This window comes from Alternaria postmessia (genome assembly GCF_024291825.1).
Source record: "Alternaria postmessia strain BMP 2775 chromosome Unknown scaffold_96, whole genome shotgun sequence".
Lineage (NCBI taxonomy): Eukaryota > Fungi > Ascomycota > Dothideomycetes > Pleosporales > Pleosporaceae > Alternaria > Alternaria postmessia.
The window spans coordinates 81,106-101,595 of NW_026260169.1; the positions used below are offsets into that span (position 1 = coordinate 81,106).

The window sequence follows — 20,490 nt, forward strand, 5'->3', positions numbered from 1 at the left end:
GGATCTCGTCACATGTTTCAAAAAGTTGAGAAGGCGAACCATGTATGTTATGTACCTTGGATGGATGGAGGGATGGATACCCGGATGAAGCGATTGGTATTGCTTTGGATGATGGGAACGGTATAATCTTGAATGGTATATTGTACAAGCCAGCTCTCTTACACGGGCCATATGCTATACACAGAATTCGTACATGCATCTACCACAGACAGTATTGCCGCTGTGATGTCACGGGTCGGTCGGGTAGTGCAGTCCATAGCTTGCGGTTGTCGCGCTTCTTCTTGAGTTCATCCGAGATGCGCATCCGCGTCTTCTCTTCCTTGAGAAGTACGGAAAAGCCTATCAGATGGTGTCAGCGTGTGATTCGGCAAAATAAGCTTGTAGCCAACTCACTGGTCGTCCGGTGCTTCAGCATGTTGATGGCACCCCGCGCCCTGAACTCAGGGGTCTTCCAGCTCTCTCCGGGCCCCACCCATGCCTGATCAATGTAGATCTCACTGGGGTCGCGCACCACCTTCTTACTGCCATCCTTCAATTGAATCGTCGTGTCTTTGAAGAAGGGCACTTTGACCTTGTTCGCTTCTACACTACCATCCTCTTGGGAGGTCTTGTAGTCCCAAGTATCCTTCGGCCTCCCCGCATCCGTAGCTTCTCTTTGCTTATTCCAACGAGACACAGCAGCCTCCTCGCCAGCTAGGCCCATGCCCCGGCCCGCAATGGCTTCGTTTTGCGCGATCTCGAGGCCCTTGATGACGTCGCGAGCGATCTTTTTCTTGGAGAAGCGGAGTTGGACCAGGGCCTCTGAGATGGTCTTTCCGGCGATCTGATTGACGACCTTCTGCAGCTTCTTGGTAGACGTAGGGAGGACTTGTGACTTGTACAGCGATTGGCGCTCGGTGCGGAGTAGCTTTGCAGCCTTTGTCATGCGGCCGTGGCGCTTGACACCGGAGATGATGAGTTTGCGTTCGAGGCGCTTGCGGGCTTTTTCGTCAGGGTCGAGGGTCATGCTCATGAGCTTTCTGTCTTCCTGTGCCTTTGCTCGTTGCTCCCTCTGTCTGTATTTTGCCTTGAGGTCGAGTTTCTCCTGCGGACTCAGGTCTTGCCGCCATCCGGGCATGTCGTTCTCGGGTGCGAAGAGCGACGTCGGGGTAACGGCGAAGTCTCCTGTGCGCTGTGCGGGGCGTGTCGGGCGTGCTGGCTCGCCCTTGTCGTTTGCGTCTGCCTCGTGCTCCTTCTCCTTCTTGTTCAGATAGTCTTCGAGGATGGGGTTGGTGAGGTCATCGTCTTGGTTCTTGCGCCCGAAAGAGACATTGCGCTGGGCGAGTGAAGGAAGCGATGTCGACGGCACCCAGCGAGTGTGCGGGCGGAAGACGGCGAGGGCTACTCGGTGTTAGTCGTAGAGTTTGTGGGGGAACAGGACAGGCGTACCGGACTGCCCCAGGCGCCGTGAGGGAATTCGAGCACTCATGCCGATGCTCAGCACGACGAAGCTGCGGCGTTGGTGATGCCAATGCGGTGGAGTTGACGGGAAATTCTGTGGTTGCGGCGAAAGGCTCCGCGCTTGCAGGGGTGGGGAGTCTCGGCAGATCTTCATGAACCAGACGCAGCGATCAGCTCGCAGAAGAAATGTGCAGGAGTCGTGTCGTCCCGCTCCTGTCCAGACCATCGTCGACGCTGTCCAGTTGGCCCTTCTTGACGCGCATCTGGTGACGCGCCCTACACCCTGCAGTGCCCTCTTTACCTGCTCTCCCGGGAGTCCGCATCCAGCTGCTCCGAGTCGCGAAGTGCTCGCTCCATCATTACTTGATTAGTCGCAGGCCCAAGCTCGTCTGGTGCACCTAACCACCTTTTCTTCTAGGCCCAGTGTAGGCATTCTCATCCACGACGCCGACGAGGTCATCTCCCATCACATTCGCTCGCCCCATCGCCGCGCGCCGCCAACCGTCCTTTTCGCGCCCATCGCCCGCCCTCGTCCCATGCCGCTCGCTACGAGGGATTCGATGCCGTGTAGTTCCCGCAGCTCGCGATTATAGAAGAGAACATAGCAGGACGTCGAGTGCGCCTGTGGCGTCTGAAACGGCCGTCTAGTCTGAGCGCATACCAAACAACTGCACCAAACTGTACACAACACCCACCATGGATATCAACTCATTGCTGTCGCCGTCGGACTCGCCTGCGGGCACCCCAACGCCCCAGCCCGCCCCTACTATCCCGTCGCCGTCACTACTCCGATCCCCAGGCAAACGTACACGGCGCCAGATGCCCTCGCGAACACCCTCGGGTCTGAGTCAGCAGATCAGATCCTCTCCACAGCCGCCCCAGACGCTTCAGCAGCGTGTGCCATCTCCAGGCTACGCCCACATCGCGAACGGCGCAAGAGCAGTACACAGTTCAATCGGCACGCCGCAACAGATAGCATCCCCTCGCGACGCGCGCATGACTCCGCCGAATCCCATGTACCGGCAAACTTCGACACCGGGTATGGATACACTGGCAGGTAGGTGCCCGCTTTCTTTGCTCTGGCGGCACAGCGCTGCAGTCAGCCCCAGTACGATGGAATTGCAGCGTCAGAGATGCAGGGAGAAAAAGGACGTGGCGAGCGGCTGCGAAATGCCACTTCACAGGGCCTCTACTAACATCTTCCCAGACCTTGCCAGCATGCAACAACAACAAGCCGCGCGCCAGAACTCTGTAGTTCACCAACGGCCTGTCACGTAAGTTCATCATTCCTACCGAGTTGGTTTTTATTTTGGCCCGTCCACGTCGTGAGACCGTGTCTGCACCTGCACATTTACAGGTAGCGCGCATTGTATTTTGTGGGGCGAGCAGTGACGTCCGGGTGTCGCGCTTGCCCGTGGTCACGGGTTTTGCCCGCTGCGCCAGCCTAGCTTTGTTACACAAACTCCACTACTAAACACTGACCATGTCCCAGCCTGCAACATCTTGGACAGAATCTTTCCGGTGAGTCTGTAGCCAGCATCATGTCCGAGGCTTCGCCGCGACCGCGCAACTTCATCACTCGCTCTTTGGACCAACAGCACATCGACTGGCTCAACCAACTGGACAAGACGCTGTTAGAAAATCCCTTCGATTATTACAGCCATGTCTCGCTTGTCACTACGCTGCACCAGGGCCTCCAAAATCACCTTGCCTCGTTCGACGCGGACCCAAACGCATACGAGCTGGTGCAAACTCTGCGCGATGCCTACAAAACCATGTCTGACAAGTATCCGCTCGGTGAGCTGTTGTGGCATTACCGATTGAACGACGAGAAAACTCTGGCCAAGGACGTGGAGCAGCGTATGGGCGTGCTAGAATTGCACAAGCAAGCCACACAAGAGGAGCCTTACAGTGCAAAGCTTTGGGCAGCATACGGCGAGTATGTGAGCTACCTAGTCGCTTGCTCTTGGGATCAAATACCGCCAGAGGAGTGGCCTGAAGAGGAAAGGCTGATTGGTCGCGAGCTCTTCAAGCCTCAGTTACTACTGCACGCGCTACAAGAAGGTGCAGAGAGAGTCAAGTATAACCTTCAGGAAAGTAATCTTGTGTGGGACCGCTACCTACAAGTCCTGGAAGAGGATCTTGAGCGCGAAGGCTTCAGCCAAGAGAAGGCGAAACGAGTAGCCGCCATTTATAACGATCGCCTAGGTCAACCACACGCAACATGGGCCAATACGCTCAGTAGATACTCGTCGTTCAACTCTCGCTACAACACGAGTCACTACGAGCAGGTGATGGATGAAGTGGTGAAAAACAACACACACATCAAACAGCAATATGCCAACCGCGAAGAATACGAGTTTAAACTTCTACAGGCCATCCAAGCGGGCGATCAAGCCGCCGAATACACCGCCATGACACGCTATCTCAAATGGGAGAAGAGAACTATGGGCGTCTACAGCTTCCATCTTGTCAATGCACTCTATGAGCGAGCCACGCTTCGCTTCCCAGTCGATCCTTCAATATGGGAAGATCACGTCGAGTTTCTTATCTGGCAAGACAACCGATCGGTAGATCTGCTCAACGTCCTGGAGCGCGCGACCCGCCATTGTCCCTGGTCTGGATCACTCTGGTCCCACCGATTGCTAACGCTCGAATCGGAAAATAAACCATTCGAGGATCTTGAGCTTGTTAAACATACAGCTACTGGCTCTGGTCTCTTGGAACACACCGACTTGGATGAACTCATCAAGGTACAACTCGCTTGGTGTGGTTACTTACGGCGAAGAGCTTTTGACGACCCCAGAGCAACAGAAGACGATGTTGATGTAGCCGAGGTCGGAATCCGGTCTGCCCTAGAGTTTGTCCGAGAGGTTGGCATGAAGAAACATGGCAGGGAGTGGACGGACCCAAAGTACCGTCTTGAACGTGCTCACATGAAGTTTTGGCTCCAACGCGGTGAAATAGATCAAGCCCGTCAGATTCAGGAGTCCATCACACAGTACCAGGAAGACTCATACGACTTTTGGTATCGCTGCTACATCTTTGAGATGCTTCTGTGGGCGCCACATGCAACAAGGAACAAGCAGAATGCAGGCCAGCCACTATTGCCACCGACTCAGGCTACCTCAATCTTGGAACGTGGCATGAAGCGCTTGCAAACGATCGATCACCCGGAGCTGCTTATCGACATGTACATCAGTCATTGCGAACAGCATGAGTCAGCGTTAAAAGTACGTAGCGCGACAATCGAGCGTCGACGAGCTGAGCGCATCGTATCTGTTCGGAGAGAGAAGGAACGAGCACTCGTGGCTGCTGCAGCTCCACCACAAGATACACCAGACAGCCAAGTCATGGAAAGCTCAGCAAAACGGAAACGGGAGGACGGCGATGAAGATGCGATATTGAAGAAGAGCAAGACTGCGGGAATTGAAGAAGCTTCCCATCCCGTCAACGGCCAGGCAAGAGGCGCGAGCGAAGCACCCTCGGAAGCTCGTTCTACTGGCCCGAAACGGGACCGCGAACACACGTCGGTCATCGTTAAGAAGTTACCACTCGATACCACACAGACTCGGATACGCCAATTCTTTACTGATGCGGGCACGGTCCGCAATTTAGTTATGAAAGAGGAGAAGGACAGTCTCACGGCTATCGTGGAATTTGAATCTCCAGAAGAAGCTGACTACGCTCTGAGTAAGGAGGCGAAAGGATTCGAAGGCCACAACATATCGATCGAGCGAGGCCAGAGCACGACGCTGTACGTTACGAACTACCCGGCGCATGCCGACGAAGCCTGGCTACGGAAGCTCTACAGCCCGTTTGGAGAGATCATCGGCATTCGCTTCCCATCGCTCAAGTTTGATGCCCACCGCCGGTTTTGCTACGTACAGTTCGCTTCAGCTGAACAGGCAGTTGCCGCAACACAACTGGATGGTACTGATGTCGAGGGCTTGAAGCTGATCTCGAAAATATCTGACCCCAACGCTAAGAAGAAACGTGATGGCGCTACTGCCGAGGGTCGTGAGGTCTATATATGGCATCTCAACTTCAAGGTCAAAGAGAGGGAAATCAGGGATGTTTTTTCCAAATTTGGCAAGATCGAGAGGACCAAGTGCCCAACCATCAGGTCTACCGGCAACAATCGTGGTTTCTGTTACGTCGTTTACGAGACTAAGGATAGCGCTGATGCTGCAGTGGCGGAGATGCATGAGAAGGAGTTCTGGGGCCTCAAGATCATGGTTGAGATCGCAAGTGATCGGCCTGCTACGAAGCCAAAGGTGCAGTCGACTTTAGAGAATCCGGAAAACTCAGCCGCTCGTGAAGTGACTCCCGGACAGAGCAACGCTGCTGCTGAAGCTACTGTCAAGCCTGCTTCTTTCATGGACCGGTCTATCGCGATCCTCAACTTACCCGATACCGTCCCCGACGTACGCATCAAGCCGCTTGTCGAGCAGTACGGCTTCAAGAAGATCAAGCTCGAACCTCACCATGGCGGTGCGATCATCGAATTCACGACTGTGGAGGGCGCCGGTAAGGCTCAATTCGCACTTGAGGGTAGGGACTTTGAGGGAAGGAAGCTTCGTATCGGAACAATTCAAGACCTCAACAAGCAGAAGGGCGAGTGGAAGGCGAGCAACAGCTTTGTACAGCCGAACCGTGTCAATCGACCTACAGCTGCTCGTGGTGGACGAGGGCGTGGAAAACCTGGTCTTGGTCGGCCAACCATCCCCAAGGGTGCCACAACGACTAATGGCGAGCCGAAGAGTAACGCGGACTTTCGCGCGCAATTCTTGAAGGAGCCTACGAAGGAAGCAAACAAAGACAATGACAAAATGGAAGAGTAATGGCAGGGGATGGGAGTACGGTCGCATATCAAGATCCAAACAGGACTTGATCGGTGTTTATCATGGAGCGGGTTTCAACTGCCTCTAGGGTTCTCTGCATACTTTGGCGTTGAGGATTGCTTTCTTACGGATCAAAGCCGATATGGTTGGCTTTCGATGTCCTCTTTCTTCTTAGTTTGGTGCTGCGCACCGTGTGTATGCAATATAATATAATGAGTGTCACAATACTCGCAAGAACAGCCTAGGTGCAGGTACAATTTGAGCGTGGATGTGAGTGAGGTAGAATACGTGGATATCGTGCGCGGAGCTGAAATATCATCACCGTACACTGATGGATACCATCTAGACTATGGACAAGAGTGTAATGAACAGCAAGCTTGAGCGAGTGACGGTTTGATTCATTCATGTATGTCAACATGTCGCTATCATCCATTCAGGTCGAAGGCTTTCCGATAGACTAGTTGGAGAAAATGAGTGCATCTCCACCTTCACCTATCAGATCAAGCCACAGCAGAGGCAGCAGCACCAATGACAGTCTTACCAGACATGGTCTCGAGACGTTTGAACCCACCATGCTGTTTAACACCCTCCTGCAGCTCCACCATCCTCTTCTGATCGCCAGTAGGGTCATCAGTTTCATCCTCAAGACCCCAAGCTAAGTACTCGTTCGTGTAGTTGGGCTTGAAGGTGTTGTCCAACACACCAAGTCTCTTGCCGTAGCGGGTGACCTTGTCCCAGTCACGCTGGACATTCTGAAGATCGGGGCTAAAGTACGCGAAGCTGCGTTCAAAGATCTTATGGTTGGTCGGCGTATTCATAGCGGACTTGAAGCTGCAGAATTCCTCCCAGGCTTGGTCGGGAGACGCAAGAACGAAGTCAGTTGCGCGCTTGCACGCACGCAGGAAAGCACGTACTTTCTCTGGGTTCTGTTTGATAAAGTCGTTGTTTCCGATATAGAGAATGCTGCAGAAGCAGCAGCAGCCGAGTTGTGCAAGCTCATCGATGCGGAGCATCTTCACTTCGTCGCGCGAGCGGTTCTGGCTAGCAAGCCACTCCTCAAGCTCAACCATCTGGACATTCTCGAGGCCTATGCCAGCATCGATTTCGCCAGTGATGATAGACCGTGTGACGTTCATGCCCACACGAATGGCTTGGTAGTCATCAGGTGACATACCGTAGTGCGCGGTGAGTTCATCGAGTTGGATTTTGCCAAATTCTCCAACGTAGCCGATCTTCTTACCCTTGAGGGTTGTGAAGTCGGGGGTTATACCAGAAGAGGTCAAGTACACAACACCGGTGAAGGGTTCGTTGAGCAGGGAACCGATTGACTGAACGGGGAAGCCACGAGCTGCGGCGGCGAGAGTATGGATCATGGCCTTGAAGCCAAGGTCGACCTTTCCAGATCCGATGATTTCCGTGACATCCTAATATGGTAAGTTCATGTTTTCGAAACGAGCAACATTGGCCGTACGCTTGGGTCGTTGGGCTCAAGAAGAGCGACCTTGACGCCTTCATCTTTGAAATATCCCTTGCTCTGGGCAAGATAGAGAGGAGCGTGGTATGGCGTAGCGTGCCTAATAACTGTCAGCATGCACCTCACTTGACTCAGATGCAAAGCGCACCAGTTGGTCAAGAAGGTAATCTTATCAGTCGACATCTTGACTTTGGTACAAATGCTGAGCTAGTCAGTACGCCAACATAGAGGGGAAAGGGTCATCAGGAAGCAGCAGTAGTCCTTCGCGCTGGAATTATCCAGATCAAGTTTAAACGGTATGATCTCAGAACAAGCAATCAATAACCAAGTCTCCTTGTGAGGAGTCTGGATCACCGAAGGCTTGAACACCCGCCATGCTTTGCTTCTGATGGTTGAGATGGGTACCTGATGATGCCATGTCGGGCACCTTTTACTTGATCGAGATGAAATTCTGATTTGCGAAGAGCAAGACCAGCGTGGCCTTGCTGTGCTGGTTCGATGATAGCATCGTACCAAGTTGGTTTCGTGTCAGGGAGAGTTGTTGTAGTTCGGTTTTGGAGACAAAAGAGCAACAAAGGTGGCGACTGAAATTCACCATTTCTACCGGATACTTATAGTTCTGCTCCTCTCCCATCTGTTGAGAAGCAAGGTGGGTAAATTGCTCACTGCAGATGCATGGTGACGGGAGATAGCGGGGCAATGAGGGGTACACTTCCCGAGCACGTCAACACACATCACAGAACCAAAACACACGCCTCCCCCATGCAAGACCAAACATCTTCATACCTGTTTCTATTCACTCAAATCTATCCCTAAGTTGTTCGAAAGTCGCAGTGCTAACGCAGGCAGTCGATTTGGTCATATTAGACCATTTCCTTGAGGAACATCTAATAGAACTAACTTTCTTAAGCGAACGGCATGCTTTATCGAGACACCCGGATGTCGTCGAATTGGATGCATACGAAGAGTTTTGCGTCTAGTGGCACGCTATACATGTCTTGTTAAAGGATAATCAAGGATACAGACGGTGTACAAGACCTTGGTCATGACGATCGTCAGTGTTGAAACATGCAACCAATGTCTCGTACAGTTGAGAGTGTGGGACGTGAAATGCAAAGAAGCACGTTTGCGGGATAGCGGGGAGTTTATCCACGATTCGAAGCTTTCGACTATACTCTAAAACAGTTTGCGGCAATTTGGACTTGTCAGAGATCACAACACCTTTAACCTCTCTTCCAACCAAGCATCTAAACCTCGCCACATTGCACTTTCTCGCCCTCTGTGCTCCAAGTCTTTGCAAAATCGGCCCAATGTCTGGCACCTCTGCTTGACCCAAATTCTTTTCTCCTCTTCATGGCCACCACTCAGCTCCCCGATGATAGCATGCGCAATCTTCGCCTCACAGACAGGACACAGGAACGGGGGCTGTCTTACGTCTTCCCTCATACTACCCGTCCCCTGCATATTACACGCATAATACACACAATGCGCGATGCCGAAACAATGACCTAATTCATGCGACACCGTTCGCGCAAGCCGTGAGAACCATAGCGCCTGGACTTCTTGCACCGGAGAGACAGGCTTGTATGCTGAGGCTAAGGCGACCGCAGCTGCCATTGCACTGTTCTTACTTAGGTCTTTTTGTTTCTTTGTTGCTGGCTTTGCTTCTACGTCTTCCGTAGCACACAAGTCATCTACAAATGTTTTGCAATGACTCCACGGCCACATATGACTTCTGTCAATCTGCTCCCCTTGCCGTTTGTCCAGCACCGGGCTATACCGTGCAGTCTGAACAACAGCCACTCTACTTCCTCCATATGCTCTGCCACAACAAAAGTCATCATCTTCAGACTCGTAGATGTCATGATCGACCAAGATAACCAGAGCATAGGCGTCAACAGGGAGAATCGAAATAGTCATATCAAGAATATCGTCTAGGTTGAGTTGAGCGGGGAAAGCAGAGTCTGGCGGGGGGCGGACGCGGATCCTCGTACATCGATCTTCGCTATCGAGAAGACCAACGTACTTTGGCAGAGCGGCACTTCGGTAACGGCTGGAGGGTTTGGAACTAGAACCCCATTGTGTCCAGGTCAAGGGCGTGGGTAGGAGGCGAACGGGCATATTGTGGTAGAAGGCGGCAAGGTAATCAACAAAGAGGTCTGCAGATGGAGGTGGCTCTGCTTCTTGTCGATCCTCTGATGCTCCATGACCAGTTGGTATTACCCAGTCTCTCATGAATTCCACCTTCTTACTGATCTTGGGTACTTGTGCTACATATAGTGTATCCCTTCCAGTTGTCGATAATAGTCTATTCCTGGTTTCCGCGTTTAGCCACTCTTTGGTAGTTTGAGGTTCACTATCCGGATCGTAGTTTAGATCATCATGCGGTAGAACAAGAGGACCGGGAAAGGTTCCTATCGAGTAATCCTTGCCCTTCTTCGGTGCTCGCCCAGATGTCGTTTCTGCTGCTGCACGTGCCGCGGCATCTGGTTGTTCATATCCTGCTAATTCTGCGAAGGGTGAAGGCTCCAAATGTAGAATGGCATGTTTACATGTCATAGTGAGTATCGGATGTTATGAACGGAGGGGAGCAAAAAGGAGCTGAGAAAGGGATAGAGGATGTTGCCTAAGAGGGGGCTGAATGTCGTGAACGCTAGTCCGACACAGGAAAGGTTCGCGATTCATGTCTGTACCAAGCTGCTCATCGATGACTCGCCCCTGCTCCTGCTGTCTTTTCGTCATGTGCAGTCCATTCCTCCTATTCCTTGTACGCATCCAATCGACACATCTACCACAGCGGATCATTTCTGCCCCAGTATAGCAAGCTCCCTCCAATCGCCAAGCTGTTGAAAACACCAACGTAATGACCTGCAATCTTGTCTTTCGCTCCATACGCGCTGACAATTACCGAATCCGCGACAGTTGCAACTAATCCTGCCATTACTGCGACACCTAAACTCCTCCTGTCTCGCAGCACCAGCCCGAAAACTGCCAGAAGAACGCCATTTTGAACATTGCGTGCTGCTATAGCCGCGACTAGAGCTTTTTTTGTCTTCTGATCTTCTTCGTACGTGCTTTGATTGTTGCCGGAACGTTTTGCGGATGCAGGTGACGTGTCGGACTCGCGTGAAATGGGCAGACCGTAGCCATCTGCGAAGAAGGAAGGATCACGTAGGCCTATTATACCAAACGGCACAATTTCGAGGGTTGCGATGAAAAGCGCAAGACATTCCGCTGGTGGAGGTAGGTGGTGGAAGAGGTTGCGGACTTGGGTCGTCATGGTAGGCGATCGAGTTGATAACCAAGATAGTTTTGCTTAAAGTAGTACCACTGCAGAGCTTTAGATGCGAAAAGAGACATGATGCGGTCTTATAGACGCAGTCGAATCAATGCAGGAGATACGTACAGTAGGTGTATGTAGACCTCCTTCAACTCCTATTGGCTAACATAGTTCGGACTTCGGATGCGGGGATCGCAGGGCTGAAATCGTCGCCCTTTCCCCAACCAGCTTTCGAATCTAATACTCATTGCATCTTATGCATGTTTTCGAGAGGAAAGAAAGGCGACTAATGCTCCCATCTCTGTTAGTGTGTCGTAACAAAGGCCTGCTGGCGTATGACTAGAGCGAGGACGCGTCCGTTGATGAATGCTACGTTATCCCCTAGGTACGGCAAGCGCATCAGAACATTGCCATCACATATGCAGACTCCAAAGACGTATCCGTGGGCCCAAGGACAATAAACCTTCTGGAACGAGATGGTAGACAGGCATATCAGGGTCCTTTGAGACAACCTTGGAAGGATATCACCATACTGGAAAGATAGCCTTGGACTGCAGCCAGTAGTTCACACCGCAAGTGGCATATGTACAGTAGTACTCTGTCCTTCAGTAGAAGCTAGAAGTCTGATCGGATTCAGAGATCCTTTGGAACTGAGCGGTGTCGTAACCCTGACTGGGTAGCCACATGGCAGCTGCGTCTCTCCATTTTGTCGTCCTATTAGAAAGCTGTCATCTAAGATGACAGTGTAGGCACCCACATCGTTACCGCACTTTGCCTATGAAAGGTAGCGATTGGTGAGTGTGGTGCAATGTGCATCTGCTTGTGTAGTGAAACTCAGGTGGACTTCTGAAGGTTTGATCACCCCTACTCTCTAAGGGATCTTGTTCGTGTGGCGCACTTTCCTCCCCTTCACTCGCCTCGACGCCACGAAAAGCTCGGAGTCGCACACTTCTACATTCACACGCACTCCAATTTTGCTAGTCGCACGCTTCCCAATACATAAACAGTCTCTCCTCTCCTTCTCACGCTCCACAGACACTCGCTTCTCAACTCTTCTGTCACGACTCACACTTCGTCAACGCCAGAGCAGCCCCGCGACTCTCGCCACTTGTGCCTTATTTTGGCAATCTAACTTTTAGAAAGCCATCTTTGCTCTCTCACCTCTCCGACAACACTTGTGAACTACAGTTCAACGACCCCTCTCCTTCCACCCCCGAGCGAACGCGAAAGATGGCGACGGCTCCTTCCTTCTGGGCTGCTGGCAATAACAAGATCAAGTCTGCCGAGTCTCCGAATCCTAAGATTGCAGAGGCGCCACCGAAGCCCAAACCAGGCCCTCAGCAGAAGAAGGGTCTCGTGCTCAAGGGCATCTCCAATGGGCACATCACAAGTGACTTCTCTGCAAAACCCGCTGTAGCCACCGATAGCAGAAAGGCCGACTGGGCTGATGATGACGACGACAACAGCTTCATCGCGGAGTTTATGAGCCAGGACCCGAAGGTCGCCACACTCGAGACCACCGTCGCTCTGAAACAGGAGCGCGTGAAAGAACTAGAGGCGGTGGTAATCACGAAGACTCTTCGAGTTGCAGAGTTGGAAGGTGCGGTTCAAGATAAGGACCATCATATTAGTGACCTAGAGGCGGAGGTCCAAGAGAAAGACAGCAAGATCAGATTACTAAAGAAAGAGAACAGCGATCGACTCCTTCAAAACCAAAAGCTGCTGCGCGAGGCTCACGAGAAGGACAGCCAGATCAAGAAGCTGGAAGTTGAGCTGAAGGGGAAGGCTGTGACCGTTCGCAGCCTTGAGCAGGAGTCAGCTGCGCTTGTCCCTGTGCCAACAAACGATGCTGAGTTGATCACCGAAGACGAACTTGAGGACAAAGAATTAGAAAGCACCAAGATAGATGGGACTGACGGCATTACTGAGGCGGAAAACGAGGTCGATGAGACCTTCTCTGAGGCTTCGGATAGCTTCGAGATCGTTGATCCCCCCAGGGATGAGGAGACTAGAAAGATCAAGGAGCAGGAGACTGAAGCGACCACTACTGGAGAGTCCGTTGACACTGTTCCAACGAAGAAGAGTTGTGGCCCTTCGTTCGGCGAGTCTGAATTCCCGACATTCGTAACGAAGAACATGCTGAAAATCGTTCCGCCAGCCCCGAAGCCCAAGACCTTGACCTTTCCTATAGATATGTCTAAGTATGGGAAGAAGTCCACCGCACCACCTACCACGAAGATTGTACGTCCATCATCAACTATGATCGAGAAGAATGGTCACACGACACCCTGGGGCCAATCTTCCAAGCAGGCACGCGACAAGACCGGCGCCATGCCCGAGTTTGACTACTCGGCTGACATCCGTCACATGCCGCATAGCAAGCGCATGCTCTTTGGCAACGGTCCTGAAGTTGTTGTTAAGCTCGGTGATGTCAAGCTGGCTACTGTCACCAAGTACGTCTTGATGCAGTGCTCGTTCAAGGCTCTTGAGTACTTCACCAGACGACCTGAAGCCACCTCCTGGATCCTTCCCGCCGACTCGATGGACGTAGACTCTGCGACGGCGCACCTCAAGTGGATGGACGAGATGACCTACCAAAGCAGGATCTACTCTTTGAAGTTCCAGACTGAGCATGTCCATGACAAGAAGAACCTCAAGATCTGTCACGCTGCCCGTGTTCTAGGACTCAACAACATATACGTTGCCCAGTTCACTAAGCAGTTCTGTGACCGTATCCGCGCTGAGGATATATCGCCCGAATTCATGGATCTTGTCTGCCAATTGGCTTACCCGGATAATGACCCGATTTTTGACTGTCTAGCCAACAACTTGGTTAATCGAAAGAAGGTTGGAAATGACAAGGGCGCGGCAGAATTGGAGAAGCTGTTAGCCAAGTACGCGCTTCTAAAAGACAAGGTGGATAAGATTGAAAAGCGTTTGACTGGTCGTCCGCGCAAGACCTGGATGTCTCCCGAAGGCAGTGCGCGCGGTGGTAGTAACGACCGCAGCAGCGGAAAGGGCCGTAAAAGTGGTGACGCTGAAAAGTCTTTGCCGAATGTTGTACAGCCTGCGCCTGGCAACAAGCCGGTTGCTCCAGCGGCTGAGGAGGCGCTATTCACCATCCTCCAGTAGACTAACACTGTGGTATGACACCATACTTCCTTGGGATGGCTAGAGTATGCTAGAAAAGAGAAGACTGTCTAATGGCTTTCACGACGCTGGTACAGTCCAAATGCGTTCGAGCGGGAGCTTTGTCCAGGTTGTAGGTCTTTGCATCTACAGCAAAAATGGATATATAGATCGACAACTTGTTTCATTGATAGAGTGGTATACGTCTCTGGACATTTGAGGTCTGGAGACATCTTCAACGCAATCGACGAGTGTCAGGTAGCATAGTTTATAATGCCATCGATGAAATCAACAAACACCTCACATGTACAACTGAATCATCAGGAAGAGTCTGTGGAAGCGTTTGGTTGGGAGTCTGCTTTTTTTTTTTGCCAACCTTTCGCAACCAGACGGATGCATCTAGCATCTACATTCTACACCTTTTCGGCTGACACATAGATACTTGACACCCTTGTACGGAGTTACACCACTACCCAGGCCTTTACTCTTCTTTTGGTCCACGTTCAAGCTCTCCACGCGTATTCCACTCGGCAACCAACCTTTGACGGAAAAGCTGATGGTCGCACAGCTTGGCATGAGGACTTTGTTTGCCTGCTTGATCTTGGCGTCGCTATCCGGCCTCGGCGTGTTAGAAGACGAGGCCGCAGGCAAAGATATCTGCGTATTCTGGTCGTCATCATAATCGTATGTTGATGTTGCAAACGAAACCGGTCCACCGGCATCCAAAGCATCCTCCGCAGATGGGTCATCCTGGCCAATAACAGTCCCACGTAGCGTGGCTGTGGCTCCAATTCCTCCACCCCGGTCTTGAGACATGAGGTTGCTTATCTCACGACTACTTATACGCCATTCTATTGCCCTGTCGCCAGGGGCGTAGCCTGCATCTCCTGTTCCGCGTGCGAGACGAAGATCGGCGACGTTTCTGACAGACGCTGGGAGAGGAATGTGAATGGTCATTTCTTCGATAGCAGGAGCAGACGTCGTTCCTGTGGAGGATGTGCGGCTCAGGCTAGCCTTTGCAGCGCTGGGCTGAGAGGGTTTGTTTCCGCTGAAGCGTGGGTTGAGTTGGAGTTTGACCTCGAAGTCTGTGCCGCTTGGCCCAAGGGAGGGGTTAACGGATACCGTAGCAGGTATGTTGAGTTTTGGATTCGCACTCTTGGCGCTCTTCTCGGTAGAAAAGGCATCCAATGCTGCGGAACCTAGTAGATCGACTTCGTATCCAGCGAGCACGAAGCGACCATCTGGCGGGACGAATGACAGTTCACCCGGTCTCGCTTTCCATTGATTGAGCCTGACGCAAGGGTGGAAGACGGGAAGCGAGACAGCGTTTTGTATGCCACCTGCGCATCCCAAGTGTAGTATGAGATCTGGAATTCCCGAGACCTTGGCAGTGAAAGCGATGGTACCATTTGCCACTGCAGCCAAAGGACGGCCAGATGGCGACAGGGTGACTTCGAGTGTTTCCACAATGTCCACATACATCTCATTACTCGTGTGCCTGACATTGGCTCTTCTCCACGGTACCGGTGAGCCTGTCTGACTTGAGGCTGGCGAGGGACCCAATCGCGGACTCGGTCTTCCACCCCCTAGACCAAATGCTCCAGCAGAAGATGGTGTGAGCGAGCTTGGTGTTGAAGATGGTAATCCAACCCCTCCTAGAAGGCTCTTGAGTAGATTCGGAGCTTCAACGACGTCTCTCAGTGCGTTGGGCTCGGTGTTGGCGATGATGCCGCCATCGACCATCTCACTAAGTAGTTGTGCGACGACATCATAGTTTCCTTCGATCTTGCTCGCTAGCAGTGGCGAACCCAGGAAGTCCTCAAGTACGTCGGTGAGGCGGTGGAGGAGGGTGAGAACGGCGAGAGGGTCGGTATCAGCTGATGCCGGGCACAGGAACAGAAGCTGGTCTTGTATTATGCTGTATAGCAGCGTCGGTGGGTTGGTGTTGGGCAGGTATATTAGCGGGGGTCTTGGGGCGGGATGTGCGAGGTAGAGAGGCAGTAGGACAGAAGATGGCGGTGGGCGATTGAGGTACGTGTGTTCGAGGAGCGGGGTGCTAGCGACATTAGCGATGAAACACGTGATGACTGCAGCAGCGTGATCCTACTTGTGCTCATCAAAGATGTAGAGAGCTTCTATTGCGCTCATGGTGTGAGAGTGTCAGCTGCGAGCCATGCGCGTGCGAGGACGTGAGGTTCGCGTCGTGGGGCAGTTTTGGCGGGGAGCTTCCGGGGCTAGACGATCCCTGCATGGCGGCGGCGGCTAGAGCCATGTCGTCCAAACTTGTCGTCGCAAGACCTTTATACGATACAGTCAGGGTCTTGGTTAGATCTCTAGGACACGTCTCGGCAGTGACGGCAATGGCACTGCAACCGCCATCTCCTCCGACCTTTCAAGAAGCCCTCAAGAATGACAGAGCGCAATTCGAGGATTGCACGCCCTGCCGCATAGTTGGTACTGCACTCCCTCGTCGATATGAGCTACCTGACCCAGTACTAATACACACACAGGAAGCGCAACGTTCCTTGGCCTCGGCGCCTTTACCTATGTCTCGGGTCATTCGCAAATCAAGGCCAATGAAGCGGCGATACGAGCCAGCAAAAGCATGTTCGGCATGAGGAGCAGAGGTATCGCTATAACGGGGACAAGCGCTGTCATGGTGGGCCTGGGAGTCTATCGGTGGTTCTCATGACAGGATGGCTGCAGCATGAACTAGATGAGGCACGGCATGTAACGTGTTGGAATTCCACAGAACAGAAAGAGAACTGAGGACCTAGAACAATATTATTGATACCGTCTCCTTCACAAAAAAAAAGCTCTCTCTTGCTATCTACTTGCACACCACTAAATGATGTCCCGCCCCATAGAGAAGGAAAAGAAAGGTATATAGATCCAAAAGCAATGAACACCACAGGATGCGTCTATTAAGCCTCCCCCAATGCGTATGAAAAATGATCCACTAGCCCTATGCGCCGTCTGGGTATGATGCAGGTAGTCGTGATTCGTCGAAGCGTCGTTCGTGTCATTGCCTGGAGTCGGACGAGTGGCCTCTCAGGCTTGGAGATTTGTATGCTATGACATGCGTCCGCGCTTGGGTCCGCCGCCTGACGAGCCGTCTCGTCGGTCGTTGGAGCCATCGACGTTGAAGAAGTCGTTCATCAATCGTCTCTTTTGGCCTGCGCCTGTGCCTAGTTGGAAGAGGTTCTGAGCGGCGGATCGTTGGAGGTTCCGGGTGGACGAGCGGTTCGAGGGACGGCGGGGCGCAGAGAAGGCACGGCGAGCGGCAGCGGACATGTCGGCCGAGGCGGTTTCGTTTGGTGGTTCGGACGGGAAGGCTTGGGCGGCAGAGAATTCGAAGACGTGGTGTAGCGGCGACATGTCAGCCTCTGTGGTCGAGGCTTCCATCTGAAGGGGAGGCGCCGAGTCGCATCGTTGCTCCGTAGCCGTTGGCGGATCCAGCGTGCCTGAGTCTTCCATGCCGGGGTTGCGGTCCATAATGGGCGAGGAGCTCCTGGCACGGTTGCTGTCGAGGTACTCTTCGTCGCTGTCGCTGCTCGACTGCTTGGGCAGGCTTCCATCCAGCCGCTCCGTCGCCCACTGCCGTATCCGCCAGCCCTCTCCGTCGCCCAGGCCCATGTTCTCCTTGTCCAGAAACGCGAGCAGGTCGTCAAGAGCTTCTTGGTAGCCGTCGGTGCGGGCCCTGTCGAGGTCGGCAAGCGCCGACTTATACAAGTTGGTGACGTTTAACGCCGCCGTCCGGAACGACTGGTGCACATCGGGCTGCCGTCTTGTCTTGGGCAGTGACTTGTTGAGGCTGCGCATCGAATCCATGGCGGACAGTCTTTGTCAGGCTCCGCTGAGTCGTGGCCCGTCTTCAGCACACGCACGCGAATGCAACCGCGATGGAGAATGCAAAGTACGAGAGAGTGAGGTGATGAGGGAAGAAAGACAGACGAGAAGGCTATTTACTTGCAGGAAGCGTCGCTTCCGTCGTTGTAGCTGAGGTCGTGGGCCGCTGCGGGGGGCCAGCGCTGTCGTGATTCTTAGGAGTGGTTCCTGGCCCGTGCGCTCATTGCATGTGCCACCCATCACCCATGCACCGCGCTATCCTCACATCACATCACATCTGTCCATCTCTCTCCATCACCATGTCGTTATGACTTCACAGATAGAACGTCTCCCTGTGGAGCTGTTCGAGCTCGTTGCTGCCAGTCTGGAACTACTGTCCTGCAAGAACCTCCGTCTGACTTCCCAGAGGCTGCGTTTCCTGATTCATCCACTCTTTGTAGAATGCGCCTTCTCCCGACTAAAGACTACTCTCGGCTCGCCCTCCCTTGGTCGTCTCGTCAATGTGTCACGGTGTGAAAATCTTCGGGGTGCTGTCAAAGTCCTGCAGATCCAGCTTCTGACCTCCAGTGACTATCACACGCTCGCTGCTATCAGCCGCGTGGGCAGATTCCCTCCACCCAAACGATTTCCCAGGGTGCCTGGCATCCAAGACAGACATGTCCATGACGAGGCAACTACGTTGAAATATGTTCTGGAAAGCAGATATCCGACACGGCTCTACGATAGCCTTGTTAAAGCGTTGCGAGGCTTCACCAACTTGGAGGCTGTTCACTTTTATCCGAGAAATGACCAGCCGGCTGCATGCCGCCGCCTCATCTCAGAAGACGACCGCTTGTTTCGTAGCAGGTGCTTCCAAGTTGTCGTCGATGCTATCGTCCAGACCGATGTTCGTCTGCTCGAATTTCGCATGGCTAAATGCAGACGCGGAACCGCTCTACACAAAGAAGCCACCCTACCGTTTTCGGTGCTCAATGTACCCGCACAATCTCTTCATGCGTTGTGTCATCGCTTTTCGCATCTCCACACTCTCACAATCTCTGTCTTGACCATCTACGACGACGTTTCTCAGGTACCTGGCTGGCAGAAATGGATTGCAAGCATTGTTGCCACAGCACCAAAGCTGAGAAATCTGACTTTGAGTCTAGATCGCAGTGCTTATGTCGCATCTGCATTCCGAAGCTTAGCCTCTTCCTGCACATGTCCCAATCTCCAAGTGTTCCAACTCATGTTCTGCGCATTGCACGCAGACGATCTAGCTTCCATGATCAGCAGTCATTCAGCGACGCTACGACGAGCCCTCTTCTCTGATCTTCGTCTCGTTACCGGTACTTGGTCGTCGATATTACACGCTCTAAAAGAGTGCAAAAAGCTTGAACATCTACGGCTGAGCTCGTTGTCTGAAGAAAACCACCCGATCCAACGCTTAGACGTACGACGGGAGAATCGTGACATGGCCGGTATGTTGGAAGAAATCATCGCCATTTATGACACCCCAGCAGATACGCTAGCCCCTGAGAACAGCAGCTCCGTTGGTCCCCATCATGTCGTGGGCTTGTCGGTCAACCTGCGCGAACGGCTCAATATCACGGTACCCAGTGGATGAACAATTCATCTATGATTGCCAGCGCACGCTGTATCACCTGCTCCCTGTTGTTTGTCAAGACGTGATTGAGGATATCAACTGAGGGATTCACGGTGTTATTCAGTCAAAGGCCGATATTCGTTTATTTTACGACAACTTCAGGCCAATTCCGTGGACGTCACCAAGTGAGACCCGCTGATCCGCCTATCGCTCCATCGTGGAGTGCTTATCGACTTTACCATCTACGACCGTCATGTGGGCTCGGCTCCTCTCTTCGCTCCGATGACCCAACTTTCTTGGTACATCTGGAAACGAGTTGTTGAAGAAGACCGTCGAGACCATGGAGAGAGAGATGGGTTCCAAGATCGAAGATATGGAGAGAGCTCATGCGATTAGAGACGCCAGAGAGACGAATGTCGAAACAAGCATCATCGAAGTAGACACGAGCGATTGGCAGATTTTCCGTGTCGCAAATGGAGGCGGAGCACCCCCAAAAAGACAGAAGATGGCTCACGGAGGGGACAGTGTGTAGTAAGAAGATAGCTGGAATGGACACTGACCTGGTCTATATGACACGGATACTTTGCACAGGCCACTTGGCATAAGACTGAGGGTTAAGCTTCGAACATCTGAGTTCATCTTCAATCGTCTTCGTGGGCTGATATATAAGCCTGACAGGCAGTGCGATGGTGTCAATCATCCTTGGATGACTGTACGTGCATATTTCACGATGATCTCGACCAATGAACACTAGAAAAAGAAGCATAACATGGTTGGCAAGCGAGTGAGCCAGGCAAGCGAGTGAGCCACCCCACCAACTTTGCGCAACCTACGACCTCAAATCACTTATGGCTCTACCTACCCCAACTCAAAACGCCTCTCGTGAGGCTGA

At 52.6% G+C, this 20,490-nt stretch overlaps 9 protein-coding genes across 9 annotated transcripts; 3 read left to right on the forward strand and 6 right to left on the reverse strand.

Annotated features, from left to right (window-relative positions):
- Positions 1-199: 199 nt before the first annotated feature.
- Positions 200-1,468, reverse strand: J4E82_009647 (uncharacterized protein; the record flags this gene model as incomplete). The annotated part of the gene is made up of 3 exons (XM_051735870.1): positions 200-339; positions 394-1,380; positions 1,429-1,468. The coding sequence occupies 3 exons, from the start codon at positions 1,466-1,468 to the stop codon at positions 200-202; spliced, it is 1,167 nt and encodes a 388-aa protein (XP_051584393.1).
- A 668-nt stretch (positions 1,469-2,136) lies between these two features.
- J4E82_009648 (uncharacterized protein) lies at positions 2,137-6,284 on the forward strand (the record flags this gene model as incomplete). Its single annotated transcript, XM_051735871.1, has 3 exons — positions 2,137-2,497; positions 2,648-2,714; positions 2,933-6,284. The coding sequence occupies 3 exons, from the start codon at positions 2,137-2,139 to the stop codon at positions 6,282-6,284; spliced, it is 3,780 nt and encodes a 1,259-aa protein (XP_051584394.1).
- Positions 6,285-6,784: 500 nt separating this feature from the next.
- NMT1 (glycylpeptide N-tetradecanoyltransferase) lies at positions 6,785-7,941 on the reverse strand (the record flags this gene model as incomplete). The annotated part of the gene is made up of 3 exons (XM_051735872.1): positions 6,785-7,708; positions 7,756-7,858; positions 7,907-7,941. 3 exons carry the CDS (start codon positions 7,939-7,941, stop codon positions 6,785-6,787), a joined length of 1,062 nt encoding a protein of 353 aa, XP_051584395.1.
- A 1,029-nt stretch (positions 7,942-8,970) lies between these two features.
- On the reverse strand, positions 8,971-10,317 carry J4E82_009650 (uncharacterized protein; the record flags this gene model as incomplete). The annotated part of the gene is made up of 1 exon (XM_051735873.1): positions 8,971-10,317. One exon carries the CDS (start codon positions 10,315-10,317, stop codon positions 8,971-8,973), a length of 1,347 nt encoding a protein of 448 aa, XP_051584396.1.
- A 229-nt stretch (positions 10,318-10,546) lies between these two features.
- J4E82_009651 (uncharacterized protein) lies at positions 10,547-11,038 on the reverse strand (the record flags this gene model as incomplete). The annotated part of the gene is made up of 1 exon (XM_051735874.1): positions 10,547-11,038. The coding sequence occupies one exon, from the start codon at positions 11,036-11,038 to the stop codon at positions 10,547-10,549; it is 492 nt and encodes a 163-aa protein (XP_051584397.1).
- Positions 11,039-11,775: 737 nt separating this feature from the next.
- J4E82_009652 (uncharacterized protein) lies at positions 11,776-14,170 on the forward strand (the record flags this gene model as incomplete). Its single annotated transcript, XM_051735875.1, has 2 exons — positions 11,776-11,783; positions 12,178-14,170. The coding sequence occupies 2 exons, from the start codon at positions 11,776-11,778 to the stop codon at positions 14,168-14,170; spliced, it is 2,001 nt and encodes a 666-aa protein (XP_051584398.1).
- A 396-nt stretch (positions 14,171-14,566) lies between these two features.
- On the reverse strand, positions 14,567-16,315 carry J4E82_009653 (uncharacterized protein; the record flags this gene model as incomplete). Its single annotated transcript, XM_051735876.1, has 2 exons — positions 14,567-16,223; positions 16,275-16,315. 2 exons carry the CDS (start codon positions 16,313-16,315, stop codon positions 14,567-14,569), a joined length of 1,698 nt encoding a protein of 565 aa, XP_051584399.1.
- Positions 16,316-17,239: 924 nt separating this feature from the next.
- J4E82_009654 (uncharacterized protein) lies at positions 17,240-17,998 on the reverse strand (the record flags this gene model as incomplete). The annotated part of the gene is made up of 1 exon (XM_051735877.1): positions 17,240-17,998. The coding sequence occupies one exon, from the start codon at positions 17,996-17,998 to the stop codon at positions 17,240-17,242; it is 759 nt and encodes a 252-aa protein (XP_051584400.1).
- A 1,243-nt stretch (positions 17,999-19,241) lies between these two features.
- On the forward strand, positions 19,242-19,619 carry J4E82_009655 (uncharacterized protein; the record flags this gene model as incomplete). Its single annotated transcript, XM_051735878.1, has 2 exons — positions 19,242-19,473; positions 19,516-19,619. The coding sequence occupies 2 exons, from the start codon at positions 19,242-19,244 to the stop codon at positions 19,617-19,619; spliced, it is 336 nt and encodes a 111-aa protein (XP_051584401.1).
- Positions 19,620-20,490: the final 871 nt, after the last annotated feature.